General features: G+C 53.2%; 1 protein-coding gene across 1 annotated transcript; it reads right to left on the bottom strand.

Annotated features, from left to right (window-relative positions):
* Positions 1 to 5,485: 5,485 nt before the first annotated feature.
* On the bottom strand, positions 5,486 to 8,857 carry CCK (cholecystokinin). The gene is made up of 2 exons (XM_062200116.1): positions 8,644 to 8,857; positions 5,486 to 5,619 (listed from the first exon to the last, which is right to left on the bottom strand). Exons 1-2 carry the CDS (start codon positions 8,855 to 8,857, stop codon positions 5,486 to 5,488), a joined length of 348 nt encoding a protein of 115 aa, XP_062056100.1.
* Positions 8,858 to 14,918: the final 6,061 nt, after the last annotated feature.

Genomic DNA, 14,918 nt, shown 5'->3' with positions numbered 1-14,918 from the left:
CACTCCATGCATGATCTGCGCTGGACACTGGGACCGGAAACCACGCCCACAAGGACGCCATGGGGACAACTGGGGAAATCTGAACGTGGAGCATGCGACTTCAATAGCGTACCCATACAGGACATCCTGAGTGCAGGAAGTGCATGGTGGATATGTAAGAGCAAGCTAAGGGATTGACATCAAGGGGCTTGACTGCTGCAAGCGACATTCAGATATCTTCAGAAAGAGCAAAGAATAAGACTCAGAAAAAAGCAAGAAAAGGTGACTCTGAAAAGGTAGGCAGGACCCTGATATTGTGTGTTGGGTGCATGACGGAAGGTGTTCTTCTGTCCCAGGGGTGTTTCTAACCTGCTCTGCACTGGTTTTTTTTTTGTGTGTGTGTGTAGCCCAAGCCCGCCCCAGCCCAGGGACTTCACCCAGAGGGTGCCGTGACCCAAAGGGAAAGATGTCAAAGAGTCATTCGAGGAGAACAGGAAGGACATCAACGTCTCAGTTTTCCGTTAGGAAGGAAGAGCAAGTCCAGCGCACTTTGGTGCAAGACCCCAAGATGCGGAAGGATAACTTTCTGAGCCTGGTTTTCTTTTCACTCCTGCCTGCCTCCCTGCTGCTCCCACTTGCCAATTGCACAGGAGAGGGGCTGGATGAAGGTTGTCCAAGAGGAAGAGGGATTCCCACATGTAACCGATGTGGGAGTCCTTCATCTTTCCCACTGGAGGCCAAATCCAAGGTTATGGGAGAAGCCCCTGATGGGTCAGGGATCCAAGGTTGGTTGGGCATGTTTTTGGGGGGAGCTAGGAAAGTGGGGGTGGTGACCACACAGCCGGGAAGTGGAAATGGCTGCCGAGAAGCAGGGGTTGTGGCACAGCAGGTTAAAGCTGCCTCTTGGGACACCCATATCCCCGATCTGAGTGCTGGTTTCAGTGCCAGCTACTTGGCTTCCAATCCCGCTCCCTGCTAATGCATCTGGGTGGTGGTAGATGATGGCTCAAGTACTTAAGTTCCTGCCAGCCATGTGGGAGACCAAGATGGAGTTCCTGGTTCCTGGCTGCTGCCTTCAGCCTGGCCAAGACCTCCTGGTCATTGTGGCGATTTGGGGAGTGAAACAACAGATGGAAGATTGTGTGTGTGTGTGTGTGTGTGTGAGAGAGAGAGAGAGAGAGAGAGAGAGAGAGAGAGAGCCTTTAAATAAGTCAATACATAAATAAATGGCAGCAGGTAGGTCTCAGTGGAGAAGTCCCCAGACAGCCAGACAGTGTCAGCCCCAGATGGTGTGGGGGTCACTTCTACATGTTGCCTGGAAGGCAGGTGCATGCTGGGAGACCTTGCAAAGAGGACCGAGCAAGTGGACACACGCCTCTCCCAGAACCTGGATGCTACCTGGGGAGAGGTTGGTAGAGAGGGAAAGCCATGCTGAATTCATGCCTCAACTGACTGGGAGCTTGTAATAGGGATCACGATGAGATATAGATTTAAAATAATTTGTTTGTCCTGAGCTCATGTTTCAGAACCAGCATATCCTGGGGAGATTGACTCTCTGTAGCCAGTAGGGGGCACCTGGAGACTGCACAAGACCTGAAGGCACACTACGCCGCCAGGTGGGTTTGCTTTAGTCTTGGTCCTCCTGTTCCCCATCACCACCACCACCAGGCGGTCACCTGTGAACAGAGTTTGTCTGGATGCCTCTGATGGGGCCACAGCCAGCTCCGTCCTCTCCCTGCGTCCAGCACAGAGCAGTAGTTAGTACTTTCACCCCAGTTCAGCCACAGTTAGGATGCCTGCCTCAGTCTGACTCCACACTGGGCTCCAGACTCCTGCCCCGTAACCTGGGTGCAAGGAGGGAGACCCTCTTAACTCCCAATCATGGTTTATAAGTCCCTGCTGTGCACCGTGAACGAGCTGATTCGCTACGAGCCAAATTCTATTCAAAACACAAGCGCTCCATGGAACTTCACATTTTGACTAATCTGGAATTGTCTTTCCCTTCAGTTTTCCTTCACTCACCGTGCCAAGTGTCAGGTGTTCACTCATCAGGGGTAACCATAACTACCAAGCTATCTTCAAAACATCTCTAAGTGGCCCGTTTGCTCCCTCGTCTCCAATTCTACAAAAGGCACTTCCCGGCCGGCGCCGTGGCTCACTAGGCTAATCCTCCGCCTTGTGGCGCCGGCACACCGGGTTCTAGGCACACCGGGTTCTAGTCCCGGTCGGGGCACCGGATTCTGTCCTGGTTGCCCCTCTTCCAGGCCAGCTCTCTGCTGTGGCCTGAGAGTGCAGTGGAGGATGGCCCAGGTCCTTGGGTCCTGCACCCCATGGGAGACCAGGAGAAGCACCTGGCTCCTGCCATCAGATCAGCGCGGTGCGCCGGCCGCAGCGCGCCAACCGCGGCGGCCATTGGAGGGTGAACCAATGGCAAAAGGAAGACCTTTCTCTCTGTCTCTCTCTCTCACTGTCCACTCTGCCTGTCAAAAAAAAAAAAAAAAAAAAGGCACTTCCCTCCTCAGTTTCACTGGGTGATTGTTCCGAACACAGGAGTTTTTAGGTAAGTAATAAAATAAATTACCCATGCTCCAAAAATAGTCCTTAATTATCTGGTTTTAACATTTCAGCTGATTGGGTGGGGTGGGAGGAAGAAATGGACCTGAATACTGCTGATTTTTTAAAAGTTTATTTATTTATTTACTTGAAAGGCAGAAAGACAAAGATAGAGGGAAACATGGGGTGGGGGAGGTCTTCCATCTGCTGGTTTAGTCCCCAAATGGCTGCAACGACGGGGGCTGGGCCAAGCCGAAGCCAGGAGCCAGGATTTTCTTTTGGGTCTCTCACGTGGGTGTAAGGGCTCAAGTACTCGGCCATCCTCCGCAGCTTTCCCAGGTGCATTAGCAGCGAGAGCTGGATCAGGACTTGAACCGGCTGCCCACATGGGATGGCAACATTGCATGCTTCAGCGCTGGCCCTGTCCTGCTGATTTCAATGTGTGCATGGAGCTAACACCCTCGCCACAAGGCAGCAGGCACCCTGAAGCGTGGTGTTTTGAATGTCCACTTCGGGGTGCTGTCGTCTTCTGCAGGTGGAGCTGCCGGGCCATTTCTCTGGTTGGCTTAGGTAAGTCACAAAGTAAAAAGACCTTCCCTGACACGCAGGGTGCAGCTGGCTGTGATGGTGGTGGGCAGCCACCTGGCTGGCCTCTCTTCCATGCAGTCAGCCCTGCCATTCTGCTCATTTCCTTTCATGGTTCTCACTGCTATGACTGACAACTCTGGAATCTTTCACTTGCCTGAGTCTCTGCACCTGTGCCAGCAGCCCCCACCAGTCACACAGGTGCACTTCAGTGTGTGTGTGGAGCCTGTACACACCCAAGAGGATGATCGAATCCTTTCTGGGATGGGACTTGGGCAAACAGCACATATGTCGAAGTCATTCTGGCTGACACCCAGTAGCATGGGGCAGTTGAGGCTTGAACAAACTGCTTGTTTGTGTTTGCCCAGCCAGGAATGTGAGCCATGGCAGGCAGGGGAGGATGGGAAAGGGCTCGAGTGCATGTACCTCATCCCATTTGTCGGTGACTCTGCTAATTCTGCAGGTTTTCCAAGCCCCCAGCCCCAGGGGAATGTTCAGAATTCCATCAGAGGGACACCCGGGAATCCCTGGTGCTGTTGGTGATGTGGGTTTGGCTGGGCTGCTTTGTAAACCCTAGAAAACTGATATGAATGCAAATAACTCTCATCTCCAGAAACCTAAATGAATGCTGCCCCCTAAAGACACAGCTCATTTCTGTTCTGGATGACGGATCACCCCAAATACTGCGTTTGACCTATAGATGTCACCAGTTCTGTCTCTGGTAGCAAATTCAATTCAGCATTCCTGCCGGCTGCGACGTCATACTGGCTCCCGTGTTAATGAGGAGTTCATGACATCCCTGGCGGGGGGGGGGGTTATTTTAAATTTGGATGAGTCATGACTACTTCTGAAAATGATACTTTGACACCCACGTCTCTCATGATTCATAAATCACTAATTCAGCTCATCACCCATTTCCCATTGTTGATTTTGTATGAAAGTCCAAGTTCTTCGTGGTCCCCAACCTCCAACACACACACACACACACACAAGCGCATTCTCATCCATACCAACTATCCCCTAAGACAGAACAGGCATTTGGATGGCTACCTGAGACCTGAAGCAGTCTTGGAGCCCAAATTGTGTGGACTGAGTGAGGTGGCAGCCTTAGGCGGCAGCGTATGGTGCAATCATTTAAGTTGGGGTTCATGTTCTACACTGAATCCTACCTTCTCAGGTTTGAGAATTGTACTGATCCAGTCTTTTTGGGGTCCCCTCTGAGGACGTTCCCAGAAATCTCTTTCCACCCCTATGGAAGACAAGCACTGTAACCCCGGGCAGGGGCCGCCTGGGACCAGCTGAATTGCCAGTGTTGTCTTTGTGTCTGTTCCCTTAGGGCTGCACTCCGCCACCTGGGCTTTCCACTGGATAAGGATCTGAGGTTCCTGGAGGCTTCAGCCAGGGGGCAGGAACAGGCTGCTGTGTGGATGGCAGGTACGAGACTGACTGACTGTGTGTGTCCCCTGGGACTGGTTCCCATACTGACCCCCACAGAGAACCAACGGGCAGGTGCACCCAGCATGCACTGAGATAGAGGGGCTCTGAGCTCAGATATGAACTGGACAACTGCCTAGCAGTCCTGTGTGCTCTGGCGTTGGAGAAGGGCTGGGTGGGCAGGAGTCCTACTAACCTAGGAGCATGAAGCCCTCCGATTTGTGAATCTCATTAGCTGGGGCACCTGGGGTGGTTGCTTCCCCCTCTCAGAGCCTGTTTGCTCATAAGCGACGTGAGGACAGTAACTTCTGTGCTACGGGGCTTGGAGCAAGCAGATGCCTGCGAAACCTTTACTTGGTCTTGCCCTGTAACTCCTTCAAAGGCCAAGAGGGTCCCAAAAGAAAGGCTGGTGTGGGGGATGACTGGCAGAGGACATTGAGGGCAAAGGTGGTCACTGCTGGGACTGGAGCTGACCACAGAGGGCTCTTGCACTGTTGCCTACAGGACAAAAACACACTCCACGCCCGACGCCCACTTCCCAAGCATTTTCTGGAATCCCCCTAGCAGGGATCTTCCCTTGGGCACCACACAGTCCACTTCCCTACTGGCACGTTCTGAAGGCCACATGGAGCCCTTGGCCCTCAGCAGACACAAGGACAGACGGACAGAAAGCCATCACTTTAATAGCATAGCAACACTTGAGGAGGAGGAGCCACGGATGTAGCACACATGGGTCTTCTATTTGCATGATTGGGCTGAGGTTGGTGGGGGAGGGGGCACTCACTGGACGATTTACAGACTTTTTCACATTGAGAACTTAATAGAGACTTCAGATGTCAATGAGTTACAATGTGATTGTTTTCGTATTCAGCCTCCTCTTCGTAAGGTCAGGAGGTTGCTTCCTGTCGGGCCAAGGGGGGCACCGGTTCCCCTCCTAGGACGGGTACTCATACTCCTCCGCACTGCGCCGGCCGAAATCCATCCAGCCCATGTAGTCCCGGTCGCTTATCCTGTGGCTGGGGTCCAGGCTCTGCAGGTTCTTGATGATGGACATGCGGCCAGCAGGAGCTACAGGGGCATGGAGGCAGGAAACAGGGCGATTACATCGGAGAACACGACTAGTTGCATTGGTGAAAGAGAATGATAGAAAACACGGGACGAAAGTATCACACACACCTCCCTCAAGTTAACAAAGAGCTCTCAAGGGAGTGCAGAGGCAGGCCCCAAACACAGGGGAAGAGAGACGGACTCACGACTGTGCAGCTGGAGAGAGGGCAGTATTTACCAGCCACGGTGTGTTCTGTATTCTGCTTGTATTCTAGTGGGTGCCTTTGCCCTGCTTTGCACACAAGGTGACTCGCCTGGACGTTCCTTTGTTTCTCCTGTGTGCAGGTCCCCCAGCAGCAGCCAGCCAAGGATTCCCCCAGAACTTACCCATAAAACCCCTCAACATACCTAGCTCTTGTTGTAAAGTAGTGCAGTGACAGCATCGTGGCACTGGAACGGTTTCTAAAAGCATGAACTCAAGTCCCTTTGCTGAATAAATACCCTTGATTCATTTGAAAGCTACCTTCTGTCTTTAAAAATGATATTGGGGGAAAAAAAAAAAACAAATTTTGGCATCTCAGGAACACTCAAAGAGGGTGAGAAGTAATAAAATAGGAACCTGGCATTTTGATCTAAATGCAGTGATTGAAGCTGCATGGGCCCATTTCGCTCCGGTAGTCAATGAACGTGAAATGGAGGTCCGATCTTAAGGAGCAGGCTGGATCTCCCATCTAACTCAACACGAGGCCAGCAGAGATGTGAACTGGTTTCTTGGGAGGTCCTCGACACTGCCCTGGCCCACGAGATCGTAAACAGTGGCTTCTGGTGAGTGAGAAATCAGTATAAAGCCCCCTCCTGTGCAAACTAGGGGTCCACAGAGGCCCGTGGGGACCACCGTGGACAGACCCCACTCAGTGATCCCCAGGGGTGGGGGCCCATCCCCCACCTCTCGTGAGGCTGCCCTTGCCAAGTCTTGCCCTCCGGTGGGGAGGAATACGGCTCATGGATTGACAGCTGACACTGCAGAGGGAGCTACCCTGTCTTGGTAGGTCACGGAATCAGGCAAGCTAAGTGAGAATCGAGTAAGCACACAGAGCAGCATCCCAGCCTTCCCCCCAAGCCCGTCTCCTCTCCCAGCTTTGGAGCTGGAGTCAGCTCAGCCCTGGGTGTCATCTCCCCAGCTACGCAGGAGCTGAAACATCCGTCCTCAGATTCAGCGACACCGTCCGCCTGCTCTGTGGCTCAATGTCCAGGGCATGGTGGGGCACAGCCCCAGCTCTCATTGGAAGCAGAGCGATGGCTTGCGCGTAGTGACACTGAGAAGGGACTTAGTCACTTGTGGGGTGGAACTAAGGGGCCAGCTGCCTTTACATTTGAAATCCCAGAATGGGCTCAGAAGCTCCATGGCTTCTTCTGGGGAGGTCCACACTCAGACAGGCAGCCCTGCCGCTGCCCATGTTGCAAGTACATGGAAGCTGCACAGCTTTCCGGAGCCCTGGCTTTGGCGCAGACACCATGGGCATGATAGTACGGTGCAGGGCTGCTCTGAGGGCTCAAAGAGACAGTGGAGATGTAGCACTGGGGCTGTGCTGGGCACCACAGCCACTATGCCCTAGATGCCTTCCCAGTGCTGTCCGTCTGAACCTCCATCGAGAGGCCTGCCAACAATTCCTCCTGAAAAAACTCACGAGCATTGTGCAAAGAGTGCATTGCCTTGTTTAGAACCTTCCAGGGTAAGCACACCTTGTACTTGAGTCCAAAGCTGACCTGAAAATATGCAAAATGTTCAAAGAAACCATGCAACAACTAAATATGTGAATGGTCCCTCCTAATCCACAGGTGTCAGATAGAAGCCTGGATGGTTTCCCAGCCGGTGCACATCCCAGGTGTGGGCAGTTCCATGGCCTGGCGATGAGCAGGCCCACCTGGGTCTGTCTGGCAGCACAGACTGAAGGTCCAGGGAGAGGCCTGGGGTGAAGAGGGAGCCAGCAGAACTTTCCAGGAGGAGAGTGCTGGTTTTAGGAAATGCTGTGGCATTTGGCTTTACTGTTTCCTTGGGTCTTTCCTAAAGCTGGGCAGAGGGCTTCCAGTGAGAATCCTAGGTTATTTCAGACTGGTCTTAGATGCAGCTCACACCTGGGGGCGGGTACTGACTGACTTTCAGGTTTTCCCTCTCAGCTGACCAGGATCACCTGCTCTTCCGCATTCGCAGGAGAGCCGAAGACAAAGTGGTGACTGACGACCATTTCCCAAAGAGGAAAAAACAGAGCAGATGGGCTTCTCTGTTGAAATCTGCTGGGCACGAAGTGTATAGTCTCGTGTATCGCACTATCAAGCTGTACCTCCAACATGGGTAAAATTATTATATTGATCAAAACATTTCTAAAGTCTTTAAGGAAACAGAAAACAACCTTGATTAAATCATCACATATGGCATGTCTAATGACTTATCACACTGTGCCCCCTGAAATGTACAGACACAGAAGTTTCCAGCACACCGGCTAAGAGAGCCCTGTGGATAAAGTATTACCTCCCTTCCCTCCTAGCCGTGTTTGCTACCCATTTCTTCCTCCTGTTACGTACTTCGGTGACAAGGGACGCACTGTTGCTCCTTTTTAAATGTTGTTGTCAGCACTGATTACTTCCTGCGAGAAGGTTTCCAGGTGTCAGAATCTGGGGGGCTCCCAGTTCCAAGCATTTAAAGGAGAGGAGTCAGTCTATCTGGGAACCCTTTTGGGGGGGGGGGTTCAGTAATTGTGTTTTGATGTATTCATAAAGTGGCATTGAACTTAAGTGGTAACACTGTGCAAAGATCAGCTCCAAGAGATTTTAAAGACCCTTCTTACTCATCAATCCTCCACACTCCCTCTCAGGTTGCTACCAAGCACGTCCAGAAAACCTCATGGTGCGCTGTAGGGTAACTCAGAAAAGAAACCTGCGCTTCCTCCCGAGGGAATACCCCCTCAAAGCAGGCTCTAGACAAGGTCAGAACTGGGAGCCCGGAGCAGGTGCAGCAGCGAGGGACTGGAGAGGCAGTGGCCTTACCTCTCCGAGCCTGCTGGATGTACCTGGCCAGCAGCGCGCCCAGGTGCCCTCGGGACTCGACATCCGTCCTCTGCGCGGCCCTCAGCTGCCTCCGGGACGCCTCCTCTGCCCGCTGCACCCCAGAGCCCGCGGGATCTGAGGGAGCCACGGGCTGCGTCAGGGCGCCGACCGCCAATACTGCTATCAGCACGCACAGGCTCAGGCCGCGGTTCATGGCTGTGGACAGCAAAGGGTGGAGGGGTCGGGGGTGGGGCGCGGGGCGGCGTTAACTACAAGTCTGGGCGTCCGCCGGCTCCTGCTAAGAGTTACCCACCCAGAAGCGAGTCAGACACCCCTCGCCTCCCCAAGGCGGCGCGGACCGCAGCCCGGAGACCACAGCGCGCGCGCCCTGGCGCGCCAGGCTGGTCTTCGGGGTAACCCACACCCAGTATCGGGGTGCGGCGCCTGGAGACCCTGTTTGCTGCGGTGTTTAGCAGATGGCTGATTTATTCTTCCCTAAAGTTAGCAGAAGTGGGCGCAGCGCGTCTCCACGAAGGAAGAGAGTGTTGAAAAATACGCGCAAGGGAAGACTTTGTGGGAGAAAATTAGACCCTTTAAAACAGGTAGCGCCCTTCCCGATGGCTTTGAAGCTTTCAAGACCGAAATAAGAGAGGCATGGTTTAAAATGCAGTATCCATAAAAGCTGAGTGTACACAGGCAAGGTTTGAAGAAAAAAAAAAAATCCAAAAAGAGGCGCTCGGCGCTCTCTGCTTTTAGATCCACAAACAGATAAAATACCCGCAGGTTTCTATCCCCCAAACCCTGATTTCCACCCCACCACCACCCCACCACCGCATTTACAAAGTGAATTTAAACAGTAAAAGCGCTTGGTATTTTATTTGGCAGGCAGGATCGCCAAAGTGCACGGCACCGCAGGGTAAGGGCTGGGGAATGCCAGCGTGCGCGCGAGCCCTGGCACATGGCGCTGCCAGCATCGTCCGCAGAAAGGGAGCGGCGAGGCGTGAGGAACTCTCCCAGACGGCTAAGCACACCCAGCCCTCGTTTTGAGATCCAGGGCCGTTATTTCCGACTTTCAGAAACGTCTTTCGAGCTGTCGGAGGGAAGACAGGGCAAACAGTAGAAGCAAAACGGAAAGCCGAAAACCCGGGACACCTGCCGCCCCGCCGGCGAGCGAGGCGCCTACCTTGGGATGAAGACGCGGCGCGGTCAGCGAGTCCACCGGAGCAGCCCGGCGCCCGAGCCAAGTTCAGGGTTGGGGGGGCGGCGGCTGCCTCTTAAATAGCCCCGCCCGGCGTGGTGGGCCAGTCATCTGTTTCCCCGGCGCTGACGCACGCCGGCGGCCGCACGTGCCCGGGGGCAGCCTCGGGGGCGACCGGAGACGCGAGAGGGGGGAAACGGCCCGGCGGAGTCGGGGTAAGCCCTGTGTCCCGCCCCTCTCTCTGTCCCAGGAGTTGTCCCACCCGCTCTACCCTTGGGCTTTTACGCGCGGAGCTGTCCTAGGTGGGAAGCCCCGGATCACGGAGTCTCCTCCAGGTTGGGGAGGCAGACAGTGTTTCGTCCTCTTTGGGGACCTGACGGGCCGCCGAGGAAACCGGGGGCGCAGGGCGAGGAGGCGCTAGAGTTAGGGGTCAGCACGGGTAAATTGGAATCGGGGGAGCGTCCGAGGCTCTGTAGCGCGGGTACCTGGGCGAAACGGAGAGGAGCAAAGCTCTCGAGGTCCCCCACACGATCCCTGGGTCAGTGAAAGGGCTCCGACCACAGCTGGCTGCGAGGGTCCCACGGCCTCGCCTTACGCGGTTGTGAAATTGGGATGGCACTGTCTGGCTTTTCCGGGAGAATTCCAAGTTGGGAAAGGGTTGTTTTCCCGGGGCCGAGTCGTCACCTGCTCCTTGTCACCGACAAGTGGCGCCAGCGAGTGTCCCCGGGGTTTACTCCCCGACGCGCCCCCATCCTGTACCGCTAAGCTCTGGCACTTACCCCCTCTCCCCATACTCCAGGGGCCAGGCCCTGCCACAACTCGTCCTGCCTTGCCCTTACTCTAACGCCATTTCACGGACGGAAAGCGAGGCCCGAGGAAGGGTGGTGCCAAGCAGGGGCTCTGCCCCAGGCTCCCACCCACCTCGGTGCCCGAGACCTCCCTGCTCGGACTGGGATGCCAGCAGGGAGATTTGGAAGCGCTGCTTTCAACACTGGACTCTTCGCTCAGAAGTCCCCGGGGATGCCGGGATTGTGGGGCTGCCTGAGTGGGGGGGAGGGGGGTCCGGTGGGGACCAAGGGGAGGTTGCTCTGATGCGTCTCTGCCAGCTGCGCTTTTGCAACCTCGAGGCTACATGTGGGAAAACAGCAGTGCGTTAAAGGTTTTCCAGTGAATTTTATTTTTATTTTTTTGGGCACAAGGCCTGCAAGATTTGCGTGGTTGAGTTGGAGAAATTGGTTGTATCTGTGAGGACGGCGGAGGCTGCTTTGAACTTTCTATACCCACTGGATTCCCATCCATGGAACACAGGTCCTGGGAATGCAAGGAGGGAGCTGAAAACAAGTAACCAAGCCCCCCACCGCACCCCAGGTGGTTCTGATGTGCTTGGGATGGAGACGCTCACAGAGAAATGTTTTGATGAGGGGAATGAAGGAGAGAGGTTGGGGTTTTAGAAAGATGATTCTGGTGGTGTTGTGTTCCAAAGGCAAAGAGATGTGAAGGCAGGGGCTGCTTAAGTGATCCCCAGGGACTGGAGGTCTCCTGTGTAGGCAGGGGCTGCTTAGGAGAACCCCAGGGAATGGGGGGGGGGGGGCTGGGGGGCAGCAGGTGTCAAGGTCTGCTTGTATTAAGGCCAATAAACGATTATGACACCTGTTCGTTGTTAGGGAGCTAATGACATAGCCACAGGTGTTCATCCGAGGAAAGCAGAGACGAGCAGGAGACCCAGACTGAGCTCCTGGCTCGTGTCTTTGGCCTGGCCCAGCCTTGGCTGTTGTGTGCAGTTGGAGAGTGAGCCAGTGGATGGGAGATCTCTCTCCCTGTCTTTCTCTGCCTTGCTACCTCTCAAATACATGAACCTTAAGAAGAAAAAATAAGGCTTAGTGTCATGCCGGAGCTTCCTAATTCATCATTCATGGGACTGAAACTCGCTACAGGTAATCTCCATTGAAGGTGCTCAGGAGGCTGACTGCTGTGGTTTGGAGGCTTCTATTTTTGGGAGACTGGAGTTTTTTTTACTGATCGGGTTTAGGAAGGCCATTATTTGTCCTGGAACATTTCAAAGCCCCACCTACAGAGATGGTGTCTGCAGCCATTATCAGGAACCATTTGAGAAGAAGGAAGTAGCTGTGGTCATTGTGAACAGTACGCTCCTTTACCTGCTGGTGAATTTCTTTAAATACCTTGTTATAGGTTGGGTTTCCACAAAAGCAGAACCTGACACTAGTGCCTGGATGTCGGGGGATTGATCTGGGAGGGAGGGGAGAGTGGACAGTGAAGTGTGAGTACTGAGTAGGCTATGCTGTGGCCTCAGCACCCAGGGTCTTCCACGATCCGCCTCTTGGAACACGTGTCAGAAGCAGCCTACCTGAGACTGGAAGGAGAGCCAGGCACTTGCCCACTTCCAAGGCCAAGGCTGAGATCCTGTTGAGAAAAGGCTCAAAGGAACCTAGCTGGAGTCCTTGGTCAGCAGGTGTTGTCATAATGGTTAAAAGTGCCATTCAGGATCTTAAGTCAGGGTGTGAGACATGTGTTGTCAAACGGGGATCTTGAGTCTGATGGGGTTGGGGACCCAAACCTTAAGAGGATAGATGTTTTAGTCTTAATCAGACGTGGCCTCTTTCTTACTGTCCCAACTCAACCTGGGAAAAGTAGGAGAGAAAACACTGGGGCAGGGACCGAAGGCAGAGACTCCAGAAAGATGGGGTGAGGCGTATGTGTGGGAGAGGGGTCCAAGATGTGGTTGCCAAGGAGAAATAGTACAGGAAGATGACTGAATCCACTTATCTTCTCCCTCCTCACCACACCCCTTACCACTGGGCGGGCCTGTGCACACCATCCAATCTGCATGCAGCTCCTCCGGGATAAGCCTGAGACCCAAGAGTGGGAAGAAAGATTTCAGGGAGAAGGTGAATAGTGCCAGCCCCAGAAATTGTCTGGGGGTCCAGGCTTTTAGAAAAAGCAAGCGTAGGGCAAATGCAGTTGTGTTATTCCATCCTTTGTTAGCATATCAAAATACCCAGAGAAGGCTAACGTTGTAAAGACAATAGCTTTCTTTAGCTCACTGTCCTGGAGACTCCAAGTCCAAGATCAGGCAGCCTTATCAGTTCTGCCCCTGAGGAGGGCCTAGTGGTAGATGGTGTCACAGGAGAGGAACACATGTAGGAGGAAGAGATCATACTCTCGAGGACAGAAGCCACAAAGTGATTCAGGGATCGGGCCTGCTCTTCAAGCAACTTGCTCTCCTGAGAACTACCTTGTCAATCTTTTCCAAGGGCAGCCCCCTATACACACACACTCAGTGGCACAAGGATGACCTACCTCGCCACCTCTCAATACAGACACACTAGGGACCAAGCCTCCAACACATGAACCCTTGGGGGGATATTCAAACCACATCAGGGTGCTGCAGCATTTGGATTTGGACAGCAGGAATTTTACCATGAAAGGAGTTACTTAAGGAACAGCGTGCACCTGTAGCAGGTGTGATGGAATGCTAAGAATTGGCAGCTGGGAGAGGAGGAGCCTGTGCATATACTTACTAGTTCCTGGGATGGTGAGTGAAGGGAAGGGTTTGTTTTCCAGCTTCTGTGACTTCTCTGGCACAAGGCAGGCCTGCATAGGAGTGGAGAAAGTTCTGGGTGCTGTGTCCAGGGACCACCCAGCATTTGCAGAGGAGTGAGAAGATGGCTTTATCTGCCAGATTGCATTTCTTATGTAAGTTTCTGGAGCTTGGAGTTGGAAGGAGAAGTTTGACTCAGTCTTCAAATGAGAATCTTGGTTTAGGTTTTGGGTCTCTGTCTTGGGTTTTGTACCTTCCGAAAACAACACCTAAGCCTGGATGCAGGTGGTATATTTGGGAGAGCATCCAGAGAGCAGAGGTGAGGATGTAGGAAGTGGGGGAGGGGGGGAAGTCAACGAAGTGCAGGTTGATGAGCAGGTTACTGCTGGAAACAACTGGGTTTCCTTCTTGCTGGGGCCTCTTTGAGAAGTAAGACAGGAATTGTCCACTGCAGCGTCTATGCATGAATCCTACCTTCTACTGTGTGATGGCTACTGTAGCAGGTAGGCTTGGGGTGGGGACCAAATGCCAATTAAGGCAGAGGAGAAAGATGCTGGTGCTTATGTGAAAGCCATCAGCCTGTGCCAAAACAGTGCCCTGAAGCCGCAGGTGAATCCAGGTGGGTCAAGAGAACATGGGGTGAAACCTCAATTATCTCCTGCAGCTTCTTAGGGCAAACTGTAGGAAAGACCCTGTTAGGTTCATATGTGGGCCAAAGGGTGCAAATAGTTTGCCCTAGAGAAATGTTCAAGAAACATGGCCTCTTCCTCATACCAGACACTGGGGATTTCATGGTGCTAGTGATGGGAGATTGAGTCCTGAGTCTCCTAGCCAGTGTCTGTGTAGCCCAGAGCAAAGCATAGGTGAGGTGGGCAGGCATCACTTTCTAGAACATTGTGAGGTCTCTGTGGAATAAGTCTTGTACTTTGGTTGGATAGGGCTTGAGTGTTAGCCCCAAGGGTTCAAGTGTTGAAAGCAAGTTCTCCAGCAAGGTGATGTTGGGAGGTGGGGACTGGAGGGTGATCACTGGAGGGCACTGCCCTCCAAAGAGGGTTAGGTCATTCCCGTGGGACCCCTGAGTTTGTTTTCATGAGAAGGAGTTGGTTATAAAAGCCTGTGCCTGTCTGGCTTCCTTTCTCAATAGCTGATCACTCCCTCCTGCACCTGCTGCAGGGTGATGTGGCCATAGGGGCCCTCGCCTGAACCAGTACTGTGATGTTTGGACTTTCGGCCTCCAAAATTCTGAGCTAATTAAATCCTTCTTTGTAAGTTCTCAGCTCAGCTAACTCATTACAGCAGACAAAAAGCGGGCTGGCGTGAGGCAAGATATGAAGATGGAGGACAAGGAGATTAATAATTTTTAGTCTTTTTTTCACATTCACCTCTTCTTCAAACAAAAAGACTGGTCTGAGAATGAGACCAAGGAGGAGACAACCCATGGGATGATGGGCTAGAGATCAGAAGCATCTCAGGATTGTCCAGACTGACAAATCCATCCCAAGGCTCCCAGGTTGATCC

This window comes from Lepus europaeus, chromosome 9 (assembly GCF_033115175.1).
Source record: "Lepus europaeus isolate LE1 chromosome 9, mLepTim1.pri, whole genome shotgun sequence".
NCBI classification, from domain to species: domain Eukaryota; kingdom Metazoa; phylum Chordata; class Mammalia; order Lagomorpha; family Leporidae; genus Lepus; species Lepus europaeus.
The sequence above is the reverse complement of the archived record's forward strand: the minus strand, read 5'-3'. Positions and strand labels throughout refer to the sequence as shown.